Below are 22857 nucleotides of genomic sequence, written 5' to 3' on the forward strand. Positions count from 1 at the left end.
GTCTGCAAAAGGTCTGTGGCCAGCTCTAAGCATAATGAACGGCGAGCGCCGTTCCTTCACCACTGACCGCAAAACCCGGGCCATTGTCTCCACTTACAGGATTTGATTGTGCACAACTATTGTCGGGTTAATAAATGAAATAAAAATATTGTACAAGCCTAGATTGTTCCTGTCTAATATTTAAATATTTCACTGAAAAACATCAGGAAAAATAATCTGTGATAGTAAATGCAAGTTAGGCATTTCCAGCTATGGAAGGGTTTATTGTGTTATTCTACCAAGCAAGACATTCCCACAATCTTAAATACAAGTTTCAACAAAACACCAAACCTTGTTTAGCATATTGGTTTGTCTGTTCCCAGAAAAGTGGTATTTAAATCTCTTCTGTAGTGGTAGTAACATGAGCTGAATGGGAATTGCAATAGGCAAGGAAGGAGGAACATCATACTTCTCTGGTAACTGTTTTTGTTTAGTTATTAGTTCATCTCTGTATCAATAAGTTAAGGTTAAATTTGATCGGAGTCTTGAAGATAATTTAAAAAATACTCTTCTGCCAAGTACTCCCAAAAAATGCAATATTCAATAAGTTTTTACCAGAAACAATTGCACCTAATTACTAACAAAATTATTACTTGCACAAAGCTTGTCAAACAATAAAAAATGACAACACAATTCAAGTAGGCAAAATACAAACATAGTTTAATAAAACAAAAAAAAGACAAACTTCTCCTACCTTGGAAACTATATTTGAAACTGAAAAATAAAAAAGGCAATTAACAAACCCAAAGCCTTGAAGCAACAGACCTGCCGGATGACAGGTTTATGGTCAGCAAGGAATTTCAATGCTTTATTACCAACAAAACAATCTATATTTGTCACCATCTCCTGGTCAAAAGTAGTTAGTACAACAGGAAAGTGATGCCTCCATAAAGCACAAACACCCGCAATTTGCAGTCAATTCGCCGCTGTCTGTTTCGAGAAGTTCGGGTTTTCAGACACATAATTCAAATCAATGGAGTGTAGTGGGAATCCCATAGTGCGAGCTGCTGTGATATCAACAAACTGTCTAAGCAGCCAATTAAAATGCAGAATTATCAAACAGCAAACCAGAAAGTGGGTAAGCTCTTAAAATTCAAACTTTAAAAAAACGTTAAAGGGCAAAGCAAAGATTGGGGCTCCCACATGGGGAAAAGGCAAACCTGGAATAAAGATGAACAAACATTGAAAAAACATTTTTTTTTTTAAAGTTTATTAAATATTTAATTTTTATTAAAATGGATAAATTTGACTCTGCACAAAATTAAAATTCATTTTTCAGGGCCGTGATCTATGCTTAACAGTCAATATGTTGTTAAAACCTCAGTTACACCTCATGCCTTTGGGTCTAACTTTTAGTGGGGAATTTAACAATGTAATTACTGCAAAAGAGCCAAAGTTTGTCAGTTTCCATGCTTTGAGTGATTTCACTGACTGCCAGCTGTGTACGTGTGGGGGGGGGGGGGGGGGGCGGGGGGAGAGGAGGTGCGCAGCCTGTGGAGGAGCAGTGAATGACAAACCGCATCTTCAGGATTTATGCATTAGGCTGTGCACGTGCTAAATGCTGAAGTTGAGGTCAGTTTCAAAGGCGAAATGACAGTGAACGCTGCCCAGTGCGCCCTCATCAGGAACGCAAATTCCGGGCCAAAGTAAAATCAAACTGGTCAAAATGGCTTCCCCGTTACAACTCTAACTATAAGAAAATTGGCAAATTAGACTTTTAATATGCATCAGCATTTTTGAATCTGTTGTAACTAAATTTAATGCATATCCCATGCTATGATTTGCTCTGCAAATGTAATCAGCATTCTCAATGATGTTCTTTCTGTTCTCCCATTCCCACCTCCATCCCGGTAGATTTTGTTTATTCCCTAGCATCTTGCTAGTGGCTACTCATCCTTCTCGGGAGGGGTACAAGACAGTCTGGGCTGCACCAGGTGGAAAAGAAGTACAACTCACATGAGATAAATCTCACAAGAGCACCCCTCCCCCAAGATCATACACCTCCTGGTGACTGAGAACTGACACACCTCATCCAACTGAGGCAACTCTGGAACTAAAATCAGAAGTCTTCAAGTTGACACAATGTAATGGAACTGGTTTGATATTTTTATTCCGAGGTAAATCCATATGTTAGAAGTACTATAACTTTACTAAATCCAATTAGGAAAGGATACGAAGTCTGTAACTTGAGAAGCTGAGTGAAAAGTGTTTCCAGGTTGTTGTTGAGCTCTGTTGAATTTGCAGCTGATGCCAGTACAGGAGTCTGGGGCTGTGCAGGTCCAATCAAAGGCCAGTGCAGCTGCTTTAAGACTTCTCCAAAATCACTACACAGAAAAAAGTGTTTAATGATTATTTTTAGAAACGGAATTCACTCATAACTTATATACATTGACAAGGCTCTCAGGTAGGAAGGGGAAAAATGAGCCAGGGTTCCCTCTTCCGACTTATCCAGCAATCTCTGGTGGAAGTGTACTTAACACGTGAAGACAGGATTTAGAACAACAGTGATTTTCCCCCCAAAACTACTCTACAGTCAAATAGCCTTCCAAAACTTTGTGTCAAATGAAAACAGGCAGTTTATTTGTAGCTCCTGAGGAACTATACTTAAACGAGAATCAAGTCCTCAGGGGGGAAGGGGAGAACATTGGCAAGAAAGCAAAGAAATAAAGAATACCTTGTACAATACCAGCGTAATAATTTTATGTATTACCTTATTTATCTCATGTAATCTGGATTTTATTTGATAATTTTCTTTACCCATTCATCCTTTCAGGTTTTTTTCTGTTCCCAAGCTCTCAATCCTTTTATTCTTTGCTGTGCATCACTTTCCTAATCTCTCAAAGTATCAGTGCAATAACTGTCCCATTTCTCAGTCTTCCTCTATATGCTGGCATCTGTGTAGTCATTACAAACTTCTTCAGTCTCAACTACCCCCAACTGCTCTGTGTCATTGGTCACGATTAGTATCTTTTGATCGGTGTCCAAATCTCCAGCCTCAGATTAGCTCTTTCCCTGTGTTAAAAGGCAGTGTACTCGTACTCCCAATGTCACTAAAAGTGCTCTATATCGACTATAACCCTATAGCTGATATAAAGCACTTTTTGTGACAGTAGGAAGTCTGAATAAGTTCTACCTCCCATAGGGTCAATGGAACTCTGCCTCGCATTGGGGAAGACGAGCTGTAAACAAAAGGAAGCTTATGAGACCACAAAGAGAAGCTTTGGAAGTTCGCAAGCCAAGGTGGATGGTGAAAATAAAACAAGGACGATAACCAGACACAGTCTGATTTTACCAGACTTTATGTACAAAAGATAGGAAAAAGAGATAGAATAAAAAAAGATAGAATGTGCAGTTATATAGCACCTTTCACAACCTCAGGATATCCTAAATCACATTACAAGTAATGAAGTACTTTTTGAAATGTCGTCACTGTTGTAATATAGGAAAATGTAGCAGCCAAATTGCATACAGCAAGTTCCCACAATCAATGCGATAAATGACCAGATAATCTGTTTTAGTGATGTTGGCTGAGGGATAAATGATGACCAGAACACCAGGGGAACTCCCCTGCTCTTCCTCAAATAGTGTCATGGGATCGGAGAGGGCGGACAATGCCTCAGTTTAACGTCTTATCCGAAAGATGGAGGAGCTTAATTTATGGCTATTTTTTCTCTGTTGGAGAAATGCCCTCATTCTCTTGCCTCAAAAGAGACAAATAGATAGGTGACTTCGCTAGGCTCTCCCAATGCTCACCCATAACCAGCTATTCAGGGGATCACAATAAGCCCAGCCCAGGCATTTTGCCTTTCTTTCATAATGTGAGAAGGTTTTCTACTGATAGCCTTTACAGAAAAATAAGGCATGACATGTGGGGAATAATAACTGTTCTTAATTATAAGACATTTTTTTATACAAGATAACATTTGAAAGAAAAAAAAAAGATATTTTCTCCTCTGCAATTTCATTTTTGCCAACCTTTATTCTATTACATACAAGGCTCTGACAATAACATTCTAACCCATTTTCTAGCAGCTGATACTATAATGTGTTTAAACTTACTTGGTTAGTCGGTCCTTGAGAATTTTGTGCCAGAATTTGACAGTGGATCTTATGAAACTGAGCAGGTGAGTACAAGATGATTCTTGAAGCTTTATATCTAGTTCTGCCATGGAAACCAGAGTACTGGCAGCATCTGAGACACTATTTGTCATGAGATGCTGCTGAATGCAATCACTGGGGAGATAATACAATATTATAAAAATAGTATCACTGCATGTTAAACACAAAAAAAGTGAGGCTACATCAATAAGTTTGAACCATACCCATGTTGTCACCAGGATTTCAGTAAAGGGAGATGGCAGGCCCTGTGCTTAGGTGTGACTCATTTTCAAAACTGGGGGCATTCTATATTTTGTGACGAACAGACCATGTAGCTAAAAATAGCTAGCCAAGCAGGCTAAGGAGGCCCTATTTAAATGAGGCAAGCAAAGGATAACCCTTCTATTTTAAAAAGATGGGCATTTATATAGCATTGTATATCTTTTCCAAAACATCTCAAACCACTTTATAAGCAAATAATTATCATAAAATTGATACAAGGGCAAGCCCAGTCACCATTTTGAACACAAGATAATCTCTACAAACAGCAATCAGATAAATAACTATTTAGTCTGTTTTGGTGGTGTTGACTGTGGAGGAGATTATTGATCAGGACAATAACAGAACTCCCAGTCTTCTTAAAGTCATGACATGGGAATTTTAACATCTATCTGAAACACCAGAATAGGCTAACCGGACCTTGGTTATGTCTTTTCCGAAGGATGGCATCTTTGACAATGCAGCACTTTCTTAGTAATGCACTGGGGTGTCATCCTAGCTGATATGCTATTTTTTGTATGAGATAATAATCTCTGCTTATTCTGGTGGATATTAAAGATCGCATGAGATTTGGAGAAGAGTACTGATGTCCTAGTCAAATTTCCACTCTTAACAAACACCGTCAACAATTGAGCCAAGCTGACACTGGCTAATAAGAAGTCCAGTAGTTAGCACAAAAAATGCTACTGGGGAGGTCTATACCAAGCTGCACCTCAAACACAAAATAATTTGAACAACACAAAACTGTGTGAAAAACAGAAATTTGGTTGGCATTTAACTCACCATGATATTCACAAAGGGCAATACACTTTAGTCACATGGTGAGAGCACCAAACCCAATAAATATCTGTGTTGATACAATATACTCTATACACTATATATCTATTAAATGACACGCTTATTTTGGACTTCAGACTGCATTCATACCCATTTGTTTAATCATTCTGAACTCTTGACCTGACCAGCATTAGCTAAAGGCTCCACTAATTTCTGAGACATGTAGATTCTGCCTTATTATTTTTTGAGGCCGGGCGGGGGGATATGGAGCGAGAGGAATAACAATTAAATGTCAACTAAAGAATTCAGATATTGTAATTTCTGCATCTTCTAATTTATGCTATGCACTTTATATTCTGCTGAAAACTGCTGATAAAATAAACCAAGTAAAACTTGCAATGAGGAATAATGCTAGGCCTGGATCTTTCAAATGGATATAATGCAATTTTGGAGCTGCTGTATCCTGGCTAGGCCACAGACTCTAATTCCTAGTAATGAGATTTGAAGTTGAATAAATTCTAAGTAGAACCATGGGAATAGAATAAGATTCTACAGACTCAAAGTTACATTTTTCTGGATTATTAATTTAAAAGTACGAGAATATAATTAACAAAACGGACCAGTTCAGTTCAAGAATATACTTCTGTGAATTGTGAAGAATGAAAATTCAGCTTCACAACTTGATCAAGCAAGAACAAAGCTTAAAGTTGAACTGCTTTATGGAACTGAACTAAATTTTGTAGTTAATCATTAAAAATGAAACAGGCATGAACAGTCTTCTGCAAGCTTGAAAAGTTATAGAAGTTGACAATCTCCCCAGGAGTAGCAGCATCAGGTCACCATAGAGCTCCTCAAGCACCATCCCTGATATCTTCTCTTTACATGTATGCCAGTAATCCTTTAGTAGCTGATAGTGAGTAAGATTTCCTCAATGTGATTTACTTTAAACCCATCCTTGGGACGTTTTGCTACGTTAAAGGCGCTATATAAAAGTTGTTGTTGTTGTTTGAATTAGGAATCATTGCAGGAACAGGCATCTTTACCTTAACTCCTCTATTTGTGAAATCCATTTCAAGTACCAGAGGTGCCGCTCAATCTCCTCAATCTGACCAATCAACACCTTCAGCTCTTCCATCCATGGTTGGGCTATTACTAGATGACCACTGATCGATTTGGCTAAAGTTGTCTCTTTCTCAAGTAAATCACTTAGTAACCTTTTGGAGTTTTCAGCATTCTTGAATGCATTTTCAATTTTCTTTGGTACTTCAGATGAGACAGTAAGAACCTATGTTAATTTTAAACAAGATAAGGTTCATAATAATAAAGACATCTGTAATATTGTGTGCTTTAGAAATGTTTACTTCAAAAGTACATGATCACCATTTTTTTTTAGTTTTAGGCTAAGATCAGAGGTGGGATTTTCTCACAGATTCATAATGCACGAGCAAATTCCACCAAAGGTGGTTTAACAGTCTGGGACAAACCCACACGCCATACGAGAGATAGCTTCTTAAATAGTAAACTTCAGAAATTCACTTGAGGAAGTTCTGTATATCGTTTCATCATAGTGTGCATTTTTAAATTATAGTAATTGGATATGTTTGTTGAAACTCTTCAAAATTTGATGTTTCAAATTCTTGTATGTTTTTGGTTCCTGGTCTAGAAGTTATAATTGTAAAGTTCCAGATAATCCAGGATTCCTTTGAAAATAAAAAAAACAGGAGGACAAGCACCCACTTCAGAAAATAAATTTTAGACAACAAGCAGCTCAACGTTATAGCTCACTAGGAATCACAGGTGCAGGAACAGAGCTGCAGCCAGATACCCATTCTCAGTGATGGAGAGGTGCCCAAGAGGAGGGGCTGGGCACGTAGTTACCCACAGGCAGGCAAAAATGTTGGGGCAGTCACTTTGAGTAGCTAATTTCAAAGTAGCAGTACCGAAGGAAATTGAACACCCTCTTAGCCAAGGATGGTGCATGGAGACCCAAAAAGGTAAAGAGAGAAATGTGTTTTCTTTATAACTGTACACCATGTTAGACAGAATCCTCAGCAAAATAAAATTGCTATTACAGATTCCCACACAGGAGTGTTTATGCTGATCATTTATAACACATAAAAGATGCACTGCTCAGCTGATGAGTTGTGATGTTTATAGGAAAATTTTCTTTCCATATAGGGGATTAACACAGCATGCACAGGTTTAAATTCAAAAAGCTGTTATTTTTAACCAAGCATTGCATTACAGAAAATTGCAACCATACAACAAATACCCTTCCAGCAATCATACTACCACCAACAAATGAGACCTAAATGAATTAAAATACATAATGTACCAAATCACAACTGACTTTTATTAGCATTCAATATATCAGGAACTTGCCGAATAATATACTTATCCAACAAGCAGACCTGTCATTGTTACACATTGACAATGTTGTAACTTCAATTATTATAATAATGTAGCGTTACTGGAATAGCAACCCAGAGCTAACGTCAAGTCACACCATGCCAAGTTCCAAAACCGAATTCAATACATCGGATCATCTGTGGATTTGCACCAAGAAAAATGACAATTAAAAACGATCAGATTGTTGTGAACATTTATTTAGTTCACTTAATGTCAATAAAGGTCCAGCTTACATGAAACTCCTGTCCCACCCTATGTGGCCCTCTGAAGCAGCTTATCAACTAAATACTCAGTTGTAAAAACCTTCTGATGACAACTGGGACAAGCAACAAATGTGTCACCCACTTCTTGACAATAAAAAAAAGGAATTATCACTAAGCTACTCTCACACCTTCCTGCAGTCTGCTAATAGTTGCAATGGCCTGACAGAAAATATAACAAAAAGTGATAGTTTAATATTTCCGTTTTAGACTTCCAAAATCGTACACAGATTCTATGGGCTCAGTTTTCCCCAAAGCATTTTTTTGGCGTACTTGAAGAGTTACGCCTGATATTTTGGGGCCCAAGTACGCAAAAAAAAATAGTCTAAGTTTTGGCCTGGCGTAACCCGACCTTTAGTTTTGGGGGTGGAGCCTTGATCTGCGCCAAAAAGATTGGGTTGTCATAGTAACCAGGGACACAATGCAAGCTGAGGCTGCAAAGTGAAGCAGACAGCCACCTCCCAATACATTAAAAGAATTGAAAAATATATAGCACCAACTTACCTCCAACCCTGCCCGAAGGGCTTGCACCCGGTCCAGTCCCATTCTCGGTTCCCACCGGTTTAATTCTCCAATCTCTCTCTCTGTATCTGGCCGAAGGGCTAGCCGGTGCACTCTCCCGCCCCTAGCCCTGGCCGAGTGGTCTCCCAGTCTGCTCTCCCGCCCCTAGCCCTGGCCGAGTCGTCTCCCAGTCTGCTCTCCAGCCCCTAGCCCTAGCCGAGTGGTCTCCTAGTCTGCTCTCCCGCCCCTAGCCCAGGCCCAAGAGCTTGCCGGTCCGGTCGGTTCCCCCGCCCCTAGCCCAGGCCGAGTGATCTCCCGGTCTGCTCTCCCGCCCCTAGCCCAGGCCGAGTGGTCTCCTGGTCTGCTCTCCCGCCCCTAGCCCAGGCCCAAGAGCTTGCCGGTCCGGTCGGTTCCCCCGCCCCTAGTCCAGGCCCAAGAGCTTGCCGGTGCACTCTCTCACCCCGAGCCCAGGCCGAGTGATCTCCCGGTCTGCTCTCCCGCCCCTAGCCCAGGCCGAGTGATCTCCCGGTCTGCTCTCCCGCCCCTAGCCCAGGTCAAGTGGCCTCCCGGTCCGCTCCCCCACCCCTAGCCCAGGCCGCCTGGCCCCACGGTCCGTTCCCCTGCCCTATCCCAGGCCGAATGGTCTCCTCCCTCCCGGTCCCAGCACCTAACTATACCTGAAAGACTTCCCCCCACCCACCTCTCTCTGCCCTTTCCTGCTGCTGCTGCTGTCCGGGCATCTGCTGCATTTACCTGCGCCGATTTCTTTAACTCTCCCGCTGGTTTTTCTGCAGAGGCCACATACGCTGGTCTAAGCAGAACTTGAGTAACTCTCAGCTGGCCAATCTTCCATAAATGACCAGAATTGGCTGGTTACGCACCCTTTAGCTGAAAAAAAACTGACCTAAAAAAAATCATAACTGAGTTACGCTAGTGCAAATTGATTGGGGAAACTGGTTTTTCAACTTTGGCCAAAAAGAGCAACTTGCTCCAAAAAAACGGCGCAAATCACTGGGGAAAATTGAGCCCTTTATAAATTCGATCAACAGCACAATCATCATAGGCGGTCCCTCAAACGAGGATGACTTGCTTCCACGAGTTCACAGGTGTTTCGGTGAAGCACCCGATGTTCCAGTTCTGAACTCCAATTGAGGGGGTGGAAGGTGCCTGTGCGTGAATTTTTTTAACGTGTGGTGACCGTTGCACATCAGCCACCACATGGGCTTGACAGAGCCAGGCCTTTATCCAGTGGCAAGGATTAACCAGGACGACTGGAGACCTGCTCTGCTGCACAGACTTAGCGCACACACATATCGCAGTGTGTGGCCCGTGCTACCGTTTAATGTTCTCCTGTAAAGGATTCCTGAGGTTCTTTAGATCCTCTGGAAGATGCGGAATGGGCACTGCGAGTAGTCCCTCGTATAGCCCTAGGTCTGTTCTTATCTCGTCCGTTAGATTCTGGGTGACCGTTTTTCGTGCGTGAATGTACATCATCCATACACGCCCGATTATCACGGGAAGGTCGCTGCTTCTCCCGCTGAGGCGTATCTTCTGGTTCTGTACCAATCTGTGGTATTCAAGTCCAACAGGATACTGTCACACTGTCACACCACAGGGTACCGTCACACCGTGTCACACAACAGGGTACTGTCACACACTAGGATACCGTCACACTGTGTCGCACAACAGGGTACTACACAATATCATCCCAATGACTCACTGCAGGGTCCTAAGGTGAAAAGCACAGATTGAAAAATAGAATTAAAATGTCATATTCTGTTTACTCTAAATATTAGTGATGCACAACGATAATTCAGATATACCAACATAAGCGTCAACAGACTGTAAATAATGCACAATCCGCTCAATTATCTCACCCTCTTTTGAACAGAAAGTCAATCATTCCCTTTTAACAAGTTGCTACAACCCCGGTAAGTTGTTACGGGAGTTCGCAGTTGACAAACTGCCTTTAGCCAGGCATTATAGTTGTGGAATTCCTCTCATATCAAGACGCTGTTAGATATTGTTTCGATTGCAGCACTATGATTGGGAACATACATAAAATAAACGTTTCACAAGTAAACACCTTTCCGATTTCGTGATGTCTTATTTCTGCGACTTGTGTCAGTGCTTTAGATTTATTTTAGCAACGGCTGGTTTTATTTATTCAGTGTACGTGGGTTTTATTTTTATGAGCAGGTTTTTGGGGGGTGGGGCGAGAAGCTGCTAAACCCGAATGAATTGTCCCAACCCCGAGGCCCGGGCGTCGTACCTGCTCTTCCAGGTTTCTTTTGTACAGCGCCAGCTCCTCGGTTATTTTGGGGAGCTTCTTTAAGGATTTCGGGTCATTTCCGAACTCTTTCTCTACGAACTCGGCCACGTACTGCGTTATCTCGCAGCTCTCCTCTCCGGGCTGCCCCTCCGCCGCCATTGCAGTGGCGTGTGACCTCACCAGATCCGGGCACCCAGCCGGTTACCACGGCGACGGTCTGCAGGCTGACTGCGGCATCGAGGCCGCAGCCTGGAGCGTTGAGGAGACTAAATAAAACAGAAAATGCTGGACACACTCGCTCAGCTCAGGCAGCATCTGTGGAGAGAGAAACAGAGTTAACGTTTCAGGCCGATGACCTTTCATCAGCGAGGAGACTTTGCAAATCCGCTATCCTAAAGGTGGCAATGACTCCATTCCTCAACCCGGCTTCTGCTGCAGGTATAGAATTATAGAAACTTACCTGTCTGCTTCGGCTGAAAAAGCTATCCAGCCAAATCCCACTTTCCAACTTTACCTCGTCAAGTGCATATCCAATGGATTTTTAAATGTGATGCGGGTTTCTACCTCTACCACCCTTTAACACAGTTACTTTCAGATCCTCACCACCCTCTGGGTGAAAATGTTCTCCTCAACTCCCCTCTAATCCTTCTACCAATTACTTTAAATCTATGCCCGCTGGATATTGACCTTTCTGTTAAGGGAAATAGGTGCTCCCTATACATTCTGCCTTGGCCCCTCATAATTTTATATACTTCAATTGTCTCCCCTCAGCCTCCTCTGCTCTAACCCCAGCCTATTCAATCTTTCCTCATAGCTAAAATTCTCCAGTCCTGGCAACATCGTCGTAAATTTCCTCTCTAGTGCAATAACATCTGTCAGGTAATGTGATGACCAGAAATGTACGCAGTACTCGAACTAGTGTTGTCATGTATCTAGGCCTGTACTGTTACATATGATGTGCCACCAGAGGGCACTACTATGGGAAACTTGTACACCAGCTGTATGGTCACTAAGGTGTGCCACCAGAGGGCACTGCAGTGGGAGAATTGTAGGTTACCTGTACAGGTGGGCCAGGTCTAGTATAAAAGGCAGGCCACCATGTGTGATACTCACTCTGGAGTTACATTAAATGGATTGAGATCAAGTACAATACATTGCCTCGTGGGGTCATTATAAGAGCATCTAAAGACATAACAATTGGCGACGCGAAAATGGCTAACCTTAGCACGTTGCAGCAGTTCGCTGATGGTGATGATTGGGACACCTTTGTGGAGAGGCTCGATCATTTTTCACAGCTAACGACCTGGCAGGCGATGATCCGGCCACACTGGCTGATCAGCGCAGAGCGATCCTGCTCACCAGTTGTGGGCCCACCGTCTATGGCCTCGTCAGGGACTTGCTGGCACCAACGAAGACAATGACCAAGGCGTACGAGGAGCTCGTAACACTGATCCAAGAACAACTCAAGTCCAAAGAGAGCATCCTCACAGCCAGACACCGGTTTTATATCCACCGACGGCCCGAAGGCCAGGAAATCGCGAAATATGCTGCAGACCTCAGGAGGCTGGCGGCACCTTGTGATTTCAGCGACCACCTCACCGAAGCGCTGCGGGATATCTTTGTCATCGGAATTGGCCACGAGGGCCTTCTTCACAGGTTACTATCTGCGGATACCACAGTCACACTGCAGAAGGCCATCACCATGAGCCAGGCATTCATGACCTCAACCTGCGGCTCCAGGCGAATGACTCATCCTCAGGACTCAAGCCCGGCAAGTATTGAACACAGAATGGCGCCTTTTAGAGGCTGGACTGTAGAACGTGAATCTCCTCGGGGAGAGAGAACAGGTCCCCGAGTCCTTTAACTCAGAGTCCGCCAAGGGGGGCTAATCGATTAGCACCATGCTGGCGTTGAGGAGGGAATCACAGGGCTCACCAGTGTCGTTTTAAGGTCTATGTGTGTAAAGGCTGCAGAACAAAGGGCCACCTCCAGCGAATGTGTAAAAGAAATATGACTCACTGTGTTGATGAAGAGTCTGCAGATGGCCATGAATCCAGCGCGGATTATGAAGCGATAGTCAGAGGCAGCTCAGCTCCACAATGAGGTGTATGGAATGTTTACCTGCACCACAGAATGTTCCCCGTGAGGATGGAAGACAAGATAAACGGCGCTCCAGTCTTCATGGAAGTGGACACGGGGGCGAGCCAGTCAGTAATGAATCAAGAAGCCTTTGAGAGGCTATGGGACAATCAAGCTGAATGACCCAAGTTGGTCCCGGTTCAGGCAAAGCTGCGCAACTACACCAATGAACTTATCCCAGTAGTTGGTAGTGTGGATGTAAAGGTACTCTATGACAGCATGGTGCACAAGTTACCACTGTGGATTGTTGCAGGTGATGGACCAACGCTACTCGGAAGAAGGTGGATGGAGAAGATCCATTGGAGCTGAGAAGATTTCACCCCTCCAGCGATCAACGTCCCCCGTGCTCAGAGGCAAAGCAAGCTCCCACCGGAAGTTGGATCCGACACCAGAGAGCAGACCATCACAGCACCCGAGACACAGACCGCTCAGCACGACTGCGTGGAGATGATCCAGCTGAGACGACTCGAACGCACCTTCCAGGCTCCAGTGGCAGGACTCTAGAGGAAGAAAATCGGATCCAGAGGCGACTTCCCAGCTTCAGTGGCAGAACCCGGGGAGAAGAGGATCACAGCAATCGACAACGTGGATGGAAGAAATATGACGCCCAAACCACGAGGTCAAGCCCTGAAGAAAAAGATGGTGGTGGCCAGACCACGAGGTGCAGCGCTGATGGAGCAACACGTGGTATCAAGCAAAGAAGATTGGGGTAAAGATAGCAAGGCCCTCTTGAAGGAGGCCAGCAACCCACCACACTTAAAGGGACAGTTCCACATTCTCAATCAGTGTAATAGCAACTGTGAGTCTAATGTAAAGCTTATAATTGATGATCAGAGATTTATATACGTAATAAGCAAAGAAAAGTCATGCGATTGCGATCGGAGCTACAGCTTATCCACAATGAGTAATGAAATGTTCTGTGATGTAAGATTTCAACCGTATTTTGATCATGTAGCGGGCATACACCCATCGGGAGCACACAGGTCCAGCGGGCTACCCAATGCTGTAGCCTGCATCCCTGGGACCAGAGTGATGCACCATGGAGTGTGGCCACAAGCAGCTAAAATAGACAAGCTGCAGAGCAAGCGATCTCAGGAGGGCAACGGCACCGGTATCGTACCCTGCCCCCAATCGGCGCCACCTCTCAGGCACCTGATGGCACCAACCTCCACGAGTCTGAAAGAGCAAACCACGCTAAGGCGCAGTCCCCAGACCCTATCGCCCCTAAGGCTACACCCGGGAACGAAGGGTCACCCACAACGGTCCTCCCAAATGGGACTGGGACCAGCCAGGATCCCAACCCAAAGAACGCCCAGGCAAGCGAGTCAGCAGTTCCCTGCGCACTACAGACGACTGCCCCTCAGGGAGCAAGGAAAGGACAGGGAGGTCACAGGCATCTGTGAACCTGCCCGATGCTAGGAGCAACAGCAAAGGCCCCGAGAGCAGGCAACTTGAGCCAACCGGGTTCCCACTGCCAGCACTGGGCACCGTGCCGCCATCAGGCTACCTGGACACCACCCAGCAGCTCTGGAACTAGTTTGTCCTCACATACCGGCACTGAGTCCAAGTATGTATCAAGTATGTACCTCACCAGTCAAATGTACTTGCCTCACAACTGTACCACAAATGTATATGAATGTAACTAGCCACCAGCATAATCTATATGTGGGGGGTGGGGGGGGGGGGGGAAGAATGGAGTGGTCATGGATTCACAAACAGAAACCACCAGCACCTCTACTGCCAACAAAACACCACCGACTCACCCAAGATGGAGACGACCCCCCAAGGGGCAACCAGACAGAGCTAAGCCCAGAGCACAGTCAATGCATGAAGGCAATTTGCACTAAGGACTTGAGGAAGAGTGATGTCATGTATCTAGATATGTTACTGCCTGTACTATTACATATGATGTGCCACCAGAGGGCACTACTATGGGAAACTTGTACACCAGCTGTATGGTCACTAAGGTGTGCCACCAGAGGGCACTGCAGTGGGAGACTTGTAGGTTACCTGTACAGGTGGGCCAGGCCTAGTATAAAAGGCCGGCCACCACATGTGATCCTCACTCTGGAGTTACATTAAATGGACTAAGGTCACTGCAGTTCAAGTACAATACATTGCCTCGTGGAGTCATCACCAGAGCATCTAAAGACATAACGTGTTTTATACAATTCAAGCATAACCTCCCTGCTCTTATATTCTATGCCATGGCTAATAAAGAAAAGTATCCCATATGCCTTCTTAACCACCTTATCTACCTGTCCTGCTACCTTCAGAGATCTGTGGACATGCACTCCAAGGCCCCTCTGTTCCTCTACACTTCTCTGTATCCTACCATTATTGTGTATTCCCTTGCTTTGTTAGCCCTCCCCAAATGCATTACCTCACATTTCTCTGGATTGAATTACACTTGCCACTTTTGTGCCCACCTGACCAGTCCAATGATATTTTCCTGCAGTCTACAGCTTTCTTACTCACTATCAACCACATGGCCAATTTTTGTATCATCTGCAAACTTCTTAATTATGCCCCCTACATTGAAGTCTATACCCCACATGCCATTTGTTTCCATTTATAAATGGCACCTATTTTGATGTGACTGTTGAATGTAAACACTTCTCTGTTAGTTTTAATGGGTTTGTGGTTAGTGTTATATCATAAACCCCACCAATAGTTCTCCAATCGTAACATGAGTCTTTTATAATTATTACAGCAACAGTTCAGATATCAGGCACTGCTGTCTGTAATCCTTAGGATCTCAAAATTCACACTCTAATCCATCTGTTATAATTAAATTGTCCTTAAATTTATGTGTAATAATGAAAAACAGCAATATAATGTATATCATTACAAACTACAAGTCCCAGAATGCCTTAGCTGCTGTGAACCTCCATGTCCAATGAAAATTGAATGCAGGCTGCCCTGTACCTTCAGTAAAAATATCAGAATTTTTCAATTAATTAATTCAATAATGTTACCAACCTCCAAGGAAATAAACGCGCAGCAATACAGGGTACAAGAATTTCATGAAATGTTTGCTATGTAAATCAATTTATTTTCTGTTGTTACATGGAAACATAGAAAATAGATGCAGTAGGCGGCCATTCGGCCCTTCGAGCCTGCACCACCATTCAATAAGATCATGGCTGATCATTCCCTCAGTACCCCTTTCCTGCTTTCTCTCCATATCCCTTGATCCCTTTAGCCGTAAGGGCCATATCTAACTCCTTCTTGAAAATATCCAATGAACTGGCATCAACAACTCTCTGCAGCAGGGAATTCCACAGGTTAACAACTCTCTGAGTGCAGAAGTTTCTCCTCATCTCAGTCCTAAATGGCCTACCCCTTGTCCTGTTTCCCCTGGTTCTGGACTTTCCCAACATCGGGAACATTCTTCTCGTATCTAACCTGTCTAGTCCCATCAGAATCTTATACGTTTCTATGAGATCCCCTCTCATCCTTCTAAACTCCAGTGTATAACGGCCCAGTCGATCCAGTCTCTCCTCATATGTCAGTCCAGCCATCCCTGGAATCGGTCTGGTGAACCTTCGCTGCACTCCCTCAATAGCAAGAACGTCCTTCCTCAGATTAGGAGACCAAAACTGAACACAATATTCCAGGTGAGGTTTCACCAAGGCCCTGTACAACCGCCTTGCTCCTATACTCAAATTCCCTAGCTATGAAGGCCAACATACCATTTGCCTTCTTCACCGCCTGCTGTACCTGCATGCCAACTTTCAATGACCGATGAACCACGACACCCAGGTCTCGTTGCACCTCCCCTTTTCCTAATCCGCCGCCATTCAGATAATATTCTGCCTTCGTGTTTTTGCCCCCAAAGTGGATAACCTCACATTTAACCACATTATACTGCATCTGCTATGCATTTGGCCACTCACCTAACCTGTCCAAGTCACCCTGCAGCCTCTTAGCGTCCTCCTCACGGCTCACACCGCCACCCAGTTTAGTGTCATCTGCAAACTTGGAGATATTACACTCAATTCCTTCATCTAAATCATTAATGTATATTGTAAAGAGCTGGGGTCCCAGCACTGAGCCCTGCGGCACTCCACTAGTCACTATCTGCCATTCTGAAAAGGACCCATTTATCCCGACTCTCTGCTTCCTGTCTGCCAACCAGTTCTCTATCCACGTCAGAACATGACCCCCAATACCATATGCTTTGATTTTGCACACCAATCTCTTGTGCGGGACCTTGTCAAAAGCCTTTTGAAATTCCAAATACACCACATCCACTGGTTCTCCCTTGTCCACTCTGCTAGTTACAGCCTCAAAAAATTCCAGAAGATTCATCAAACATGATTTCTCTTTCATAAATCCATGCTGACTTGGACCGATCCTGTCACTGCTTTCCAAATGCGCTGCTATTTCATCCTTAATAATTGATTCCAACATTTTCCCCACTACTGATGTCAGGCTAACCGGTCTATAATTACCCGTTTTCTCTCTCCCTCCTTTTTAAAAAAGGGGTGTTACATTAGCTACCCTCCAGTCCATGGGAACTGATCCAGAGTCGATAAGACGGTTGGAAAATGATCATCAATGCATCCACTATTTCTAGGGCCACTTCCTTAAGTACTCTGGGATGCAGACTATCAGGCCCCGGGGATTTATCAGCCTTCAATCCCATCAATTTCCCTAACAAAATTTTCCGTCTAATAAGGATATCCTTCAGTTCCTCCTTCTCACTAGACCCTCGGTCCCCTAGTACATCCGGAAGGTTATTTGTGTCTTCCTTCGTGAAGACAGAACCAAAGTATTTGTTCAGATGGTCTGCCATTTCTTTGTTCCCCATTATAAATTCACCTGAATCCGACTGCAAGGCACCTACATTTGTCTTCACTAATCTTTTTCTCTTCACATATCTATAGAAGCTTTTGCAGTCAGTTTTTATGTTCCCGGCAAGTTTCCTCTCGTACTCTATTTTCCCCCTCTTAATTAAACCCTTAGTCCTCCTCTGCTGAATTCTAAATTTCTCGCAGTCCCCAGATATATATGCAAATATATATGCATTGAAAAAATAAATTACTAAACACAAATATTTTGAAGAGACTTTCTTTTTTGATAATTAGTTGGGAAGGATTGATAAAGTTCATCCAAATATGCTTATACTGATCAAGCCCTCAAAGATCTCTGCGCTCCTCCAATTCTGTCCTTTTGCGCACACCCAATTTCCATCGCTCCACCATCGGCGGCCGTGCCTTCAGAAGCCTAGGCCCTAAGCTCTGCAATTCCGCCCCTATACCTCTCTGCCTTGCTACCTCCTCTATCTAAAATACTCCTTAAAACCTACCTATTTGACCAAGCTTTTGGTCATCTGTCCTAAAATCTGCTTATGTGACTCGGTGTCAAATTCTGTTTGATAACGCCCATGAAGTGCCTTGGGATGTTTTACTATATTAAAGGGGCTATATAAATGCAAGTTGGTCCTGTAGTTAGGAGATAGATTGCGACTATTTGTCAAATCCAAAAACAGAGAGGGGGCTAGGAGATGTCATCAATTTGAGTTATGAAGTTTGCTTTGCTACAGCTTAAAATCTATTGAAAACTTTAATAGCTTTGAAGGACCAAAGTATCCACCTCATAAGCCACAGAAGTGAGTCTATACATAACCAAAAAACTGGTGATTGGTTTACTTTCTAGAAATGTACACACATTGTAGACAATAACCAGACTGTCAATCCTAAAATTGGGGATATACAACTTTAAAATTAGGAGTAAATAGGAAATGCACTATTCATACTAAGGGCAATCGCTATATGGAATAAATTAGAAGATTGTGGAAGGAAATAATACAAATATAAGCTTGGGACAGGTGGCGTACCTGGAGAGATAGGACTAAGCGAGATGGTGAAAATATGGATAGAGTTGATTTATTAAAGTGAGGGGTTGACATTCCAAATGGCTTTTTCTATTCTGGTGATGTCCTATGTTCCTAGTTTCTTGAAAATGGAAATTCTTTCTTATACCTTTAAAGCCCATGGGAAATAAGAGGAAAGAGAAACTTCCATTTGCCCATAATTGAAATAAAGATCTGAGATACTACATAGTATTTACAGCACAGGAACAGGCCCATTCATCTCAACAGGTCCATGCCTATGTTTATGATCCACATGCACCTCCTCCCTCTTCTTCATCTAATCCCATCAACATATCCTTCTATTCCTTTCTCCCTCAGGTCTTTATCTAGCTTCCCCTTAAATGCACCGATGCTGGTGGTAACTATTCCTTGTGGTAGCGAGTTCCACATTCTAACCATTCTCTGTGTAAAGAAGTTTCTCCTGAATTCCCTATTGGATTTATTAGCCACCATCTTGGATTTATGGCCCCTAGTTCTGGTCTCCCCCGCAAGTGGAAACTACCCCATCAAACCATTTCAGAATCTTAAAGACCTCTATCGGGTAACCCCACAGTCTTCTCTTTTCTAGAGAGAAGAGCCCCAGCATGTTCAATACTTCCGGATAGGTTTAACCTCTCAGATCTGGTATTATCCGAGTAAATCTTTTTTGCACCTTATCCAGTGTCCCTATATCCTTTTTATTACATGGTGACTGGAACTGTTCACAAAACGCCAAGTGTGGTCTAACCAAGGTTCTGTACAAGTTTAACATAATTGCTTTTTAATTCTATCTCTCTAGAAATGAAACCCAGTGCTTTGTTTGCTTTTTTATGGCCTTATTAACCTGCATCACTACTTTTAGTGATTTGTGTATCTGTACACAGATAGTAGTATTTAAATATAAACAGATGATCTTCCCCCAGGTTCATTAATTCTCGGGCAACATATGATGCAGTGATATTTCAACACATGGATTATTAGGATCTTAGTCTCCATTTTACTTCAGAGGTAAGCAGTAAGGAGGGTTCTGGGTATCAGAACCTAAGTTTTGAGGAAAGGGTAAGAGGAGACTTTGAAGTGGTCTAATGGGAATTTTTAAGATTATGAAGGGAACTAATGAAGTTGATTCGGACAAACTATTAAAATAGCAAAGGATTCAAATACTAAAAGTTAAAAAAATAGGGATGTTACTCCAGAGGGCAGTAGACAAATTGGATCAAGGATATGTTGAAAATGTGGGGTGGAAAAGGGACAGGCCTTTTGACATTACTAAAAAAAAATCATAAGTTCACAATGATGGAGTAGTTTTACTCACCTTTGATTAGTATTTTGGAACAGAACTAAAGTTGAGTGTCCAAACAATCTACTCTCAAGGGAATTAACTGCATATATTTTGACATACTCCTCCAGCAATTAAACATCTTTAGAGCTAATTCACATGCAATTATAAAATAGATATCCAGTTCTTTACGGAAGCAGCATCAGACTGTTGTCACAGGTAGGTCAGATCATAATCTTTCTATTTATTGATTTCTTTCATTGAGCACAAGGCCAATACTGATGAATGAAAACATTTTCTTGTTCATTTTTTCGATAACTCTTCATTGAGTTGTAGCAATGATACAAACATACATAAACTTGCTTTATCTAGAAAAGGAATTTTTTCTTGAAACTTCAATAGATCACTCCATTACCCATTAACAACTGAATTTACACCTCTGGCCATGCAGAGGGTGAAGGCCTGCACACATAGTATTGGCTGCTTATTCCTTTTTCCATCAATTTTATGTTGTCACTTCAGATTTCCTGTATTTTCAGCTTTTTTCCTTTTTCTCCACTTTGACTCATTTTCTTGCCTTTTTGTTTGTGTGGGCTTCTTTTTAACTTCTTTTGTTATTTTAATGTCTTCCCATTACCAACTAGTGATCTGTTACACCAACAAAGTATTCAATTACAAAAACAAAATACTGCAGATGCTGGAATCTGGAATAAAAACAGAAAATGCTGGAATTCTCAGTGGGTCAGGCAGCATCTGTGGAGAGGAAGCAGAGTTAACGTTTCGGGTCGATGACCCTTCGTCAGACTGGACAGTGTTCGGAAAGAACGGATTCTTAACAGGCTGAAAGGGGGAGGGGAAGAAAGAACAAAAGGGAAGTCTGTGATAGGTTGGAAGACAGGAGAGATTGGAGAGACAAAAGGGATGATGGGCCAAATTCAAATGGTAATGCCAGGAGTTAGAAAAATATTCGTCAAGATAGAGTGTGAATGGCGGGATAATGACCAGCTGCCATTAGAGACAAGGAGAAAAAAAAAAGAGGCTCGGGGGGGGGGCGGGACAGGGGACACTCAGAAATTGTTGAATTCAATATTGAGTCCAGAAGGCTGTAAAGTGCCTAAACGAAAGATGAGGTACTTTCCTTGAGCTTGCGTTGAGTTTCGTTGGAACAGTGTAGGAGACCGAGGATGGAGAGGTCAGAGTGGGAATAGAATGGAGTGGAGAATTAAAGTGACAGGCGACCGGAAGCTCAGGGTAACACGTGTGGACTGAATGGAGGTGTTCCGCAAAGCGGTCACCCAATCTACACTTGGTCTCCCCAATGTAGAGGAGACCACATCGTGAACAGCGAATATAGTATACTAAATTGAAAGTACAAGTAAATCGCTGTTTCACTTGGAAGGAGTGTTTGGGGCCCTGGATAGTGGGAAGGGAGGAGGTAAAAGGGCAGGTGTTGCATCTCCTGCGCTTGCACGGGAAGGTGCCATGGGAAGGGGAGGGGGTGCTGGGGATGACTGCGGAATGGACCAGGGTGTCGCGGAGGGAGCGGTCCCTTTCGGAATGCTGGGAGGGGAGGGGAAGGGGAAGATGTGATTGGTGGTGAGATCACGCTGGAGGTGGCGGAAATGGCAGAGGATGATCCGTTGAACATTAAGCAGTTTTCAATTAAGCAATTTGCAGGTCATTTAATCATTAATGCTCTCTAATTGGTGTATCTTGTTTCTCTTTGTTCCCAACTTTACTAATTTGCGTATTAGTTTGAAGGGTATACACTAAAATGTTAACTTGTTTTTTCTCTTAATGGATGCTCAATGACCTGGTATATTTACTGATTTTATTTCAGATTTCACTCCCCTCCTTTTATTTGAATGTCAGTGGCACAAACATGAAGAGAAACCCCAATGATGTATGATTATCTATAATCACACCCCCTGCCCCCAAGTTCTCCCATCACCTCCATATACTTATGGTGCTTCCTACTCTCCCAAATTGCCTTCAACATCTGACACTATAGGATTATATACCAGCCTCTGCAGATTCAGGTTATTCTAAAGTGCTTTGCCTATTGGACTCTACTGATTGAACATTTAATTCCACCCAAACAGAAAACAGCCGATCAGCCACCAGTATATCTTTGAATCAAAATTCTTTGCCAGCATTTTTAAGATCAATGCAGCAGCTAGGAATAACCAGTGCTGAAAGGCTTTAGAGAAAGCAAATAAGAGTATTAAGATGTATAGCTTGGACAATCAGTATAATCTTGTAAGCCTTGGTTAGGCTCCATCTAGAATATTATATCCAGCTCTGGTCCCCTCACATAGTGGGAAATAGGGGCCCTGGAAAAGGTTCAGAAAAGGACCATTAAATTAATAGTTTAAAGACCCTTGATTATCACAATAGGCTTCGGGAGCTGGGACTTTTTAAAACTCCAGAAAAGTGTAGACTTTGGGGGCACTTGATTGAAGTAATTAAAATGATGAAGGGGCTTGACATTACATTTGGACAGATTATTTGAATTAGATAAGTTAGGGAGAACAAGGGGACATGCGTTTAAATTGTATTTGCATAGAACTATGTTAGATGTCAAGAGGTTTCTCTTATCCCAGAGGCTCATTGATTTTTCTAAATAAGTTGACAGCTTGTGCAGATTCGTTGAAAACGTTCAAAAAGAAGCAGGAGAGGTTCCTGGAGGGGACTGATATCGCCAAGTCCAAAAGGTAGCTTGATGTTGGGGATATACCTTGTGATGATTGTTATCTCCCAGAACTGGTTTTTGATCACCTTCGGGGTCAGAGAGGAATTTTTCAGAATTCTTTTCCCCCTAAATTGGCTCAAGGTTTTTTCATCTTGCGAACCGCATGTGGCCCTGGGATATATGGGCCTCTACGCAGGCCTACACGTCGAGGCAAGTCGCTGAACCTCCCGGACCACCAGGTAAATTCGAAGA

At 43.0% G+C, this 22857-nt stretch overlaps 1 protein-coding gene and 1 long non-coding RNA gene across 3 annotated transcripts in view; one reads left to right on the plus strand and one right to left on the minus strand.

Annotated features, from left to right (window-relative positions):
• The window catches only part of rint1 (RAD50 interactor 1), a 31383-nt gene extending 20523 nt beyond the window's left edge, over positions 1-10860 (minus strand). For both annotated transcript variants that reach the window (XR_011596277.1, XM_070897309.1), the window contains exons 1-5: positions 10636-10860; positions 6237-6478; positions 4099-4272; positions 2214-2363; positions 331-487 (exon numbers count right to left, since the gene is read on the minus strand). Coding sequence is in view for 1 of the 2 variants with exons in the window: in XM_070897309.1 (XP_070753410.1) it covers positions 331-487; positions 2214-2363; positions 4099-4272; positions 6237-6478; positions 10636-10794 (882 nt within the window). In the remaining variant the exon portion in view is untranslated. The remainder of the gene's footprint in view (positions 1-330; positions 488-2213; positions 2364-4098; positions 4273-6236; positions 6479-10635) is intronic.
• An 18-nt stretch (positions 10861-10878) lies between these two features.
• LOC139278485 (uncharacterized) overlaps positions 10879-22857 on the plus strand; it is a 48796-nt gene continuing 36817 nt past the window's right edge. Inside the window, exon 1 of the long non-coding RNA XR_011596278.1 lies at positions 10879-11073. This is a non-coding gene — a long non-coding RNA (uncharacterized lncRNA). The remainder of the gene's footprint in view (positions 11074-22857) is intronic.

The sequence above is a fragment of the Pristiophorus japonicus genome, chromosome 13, assembly GCF_044704955.1.
Source record: "Pristiophorus japonicus isolate sPriJap1 chromosome 13, sPriJap1.hap1, whole genome shotgun sequence".
Classification (NCBI taxonomy): Eukaryota; Metazoa; Chordata; class Chondrichthyes; family Pristiophoridae; genus Pristiophorus; species Pristiophorus japonicus.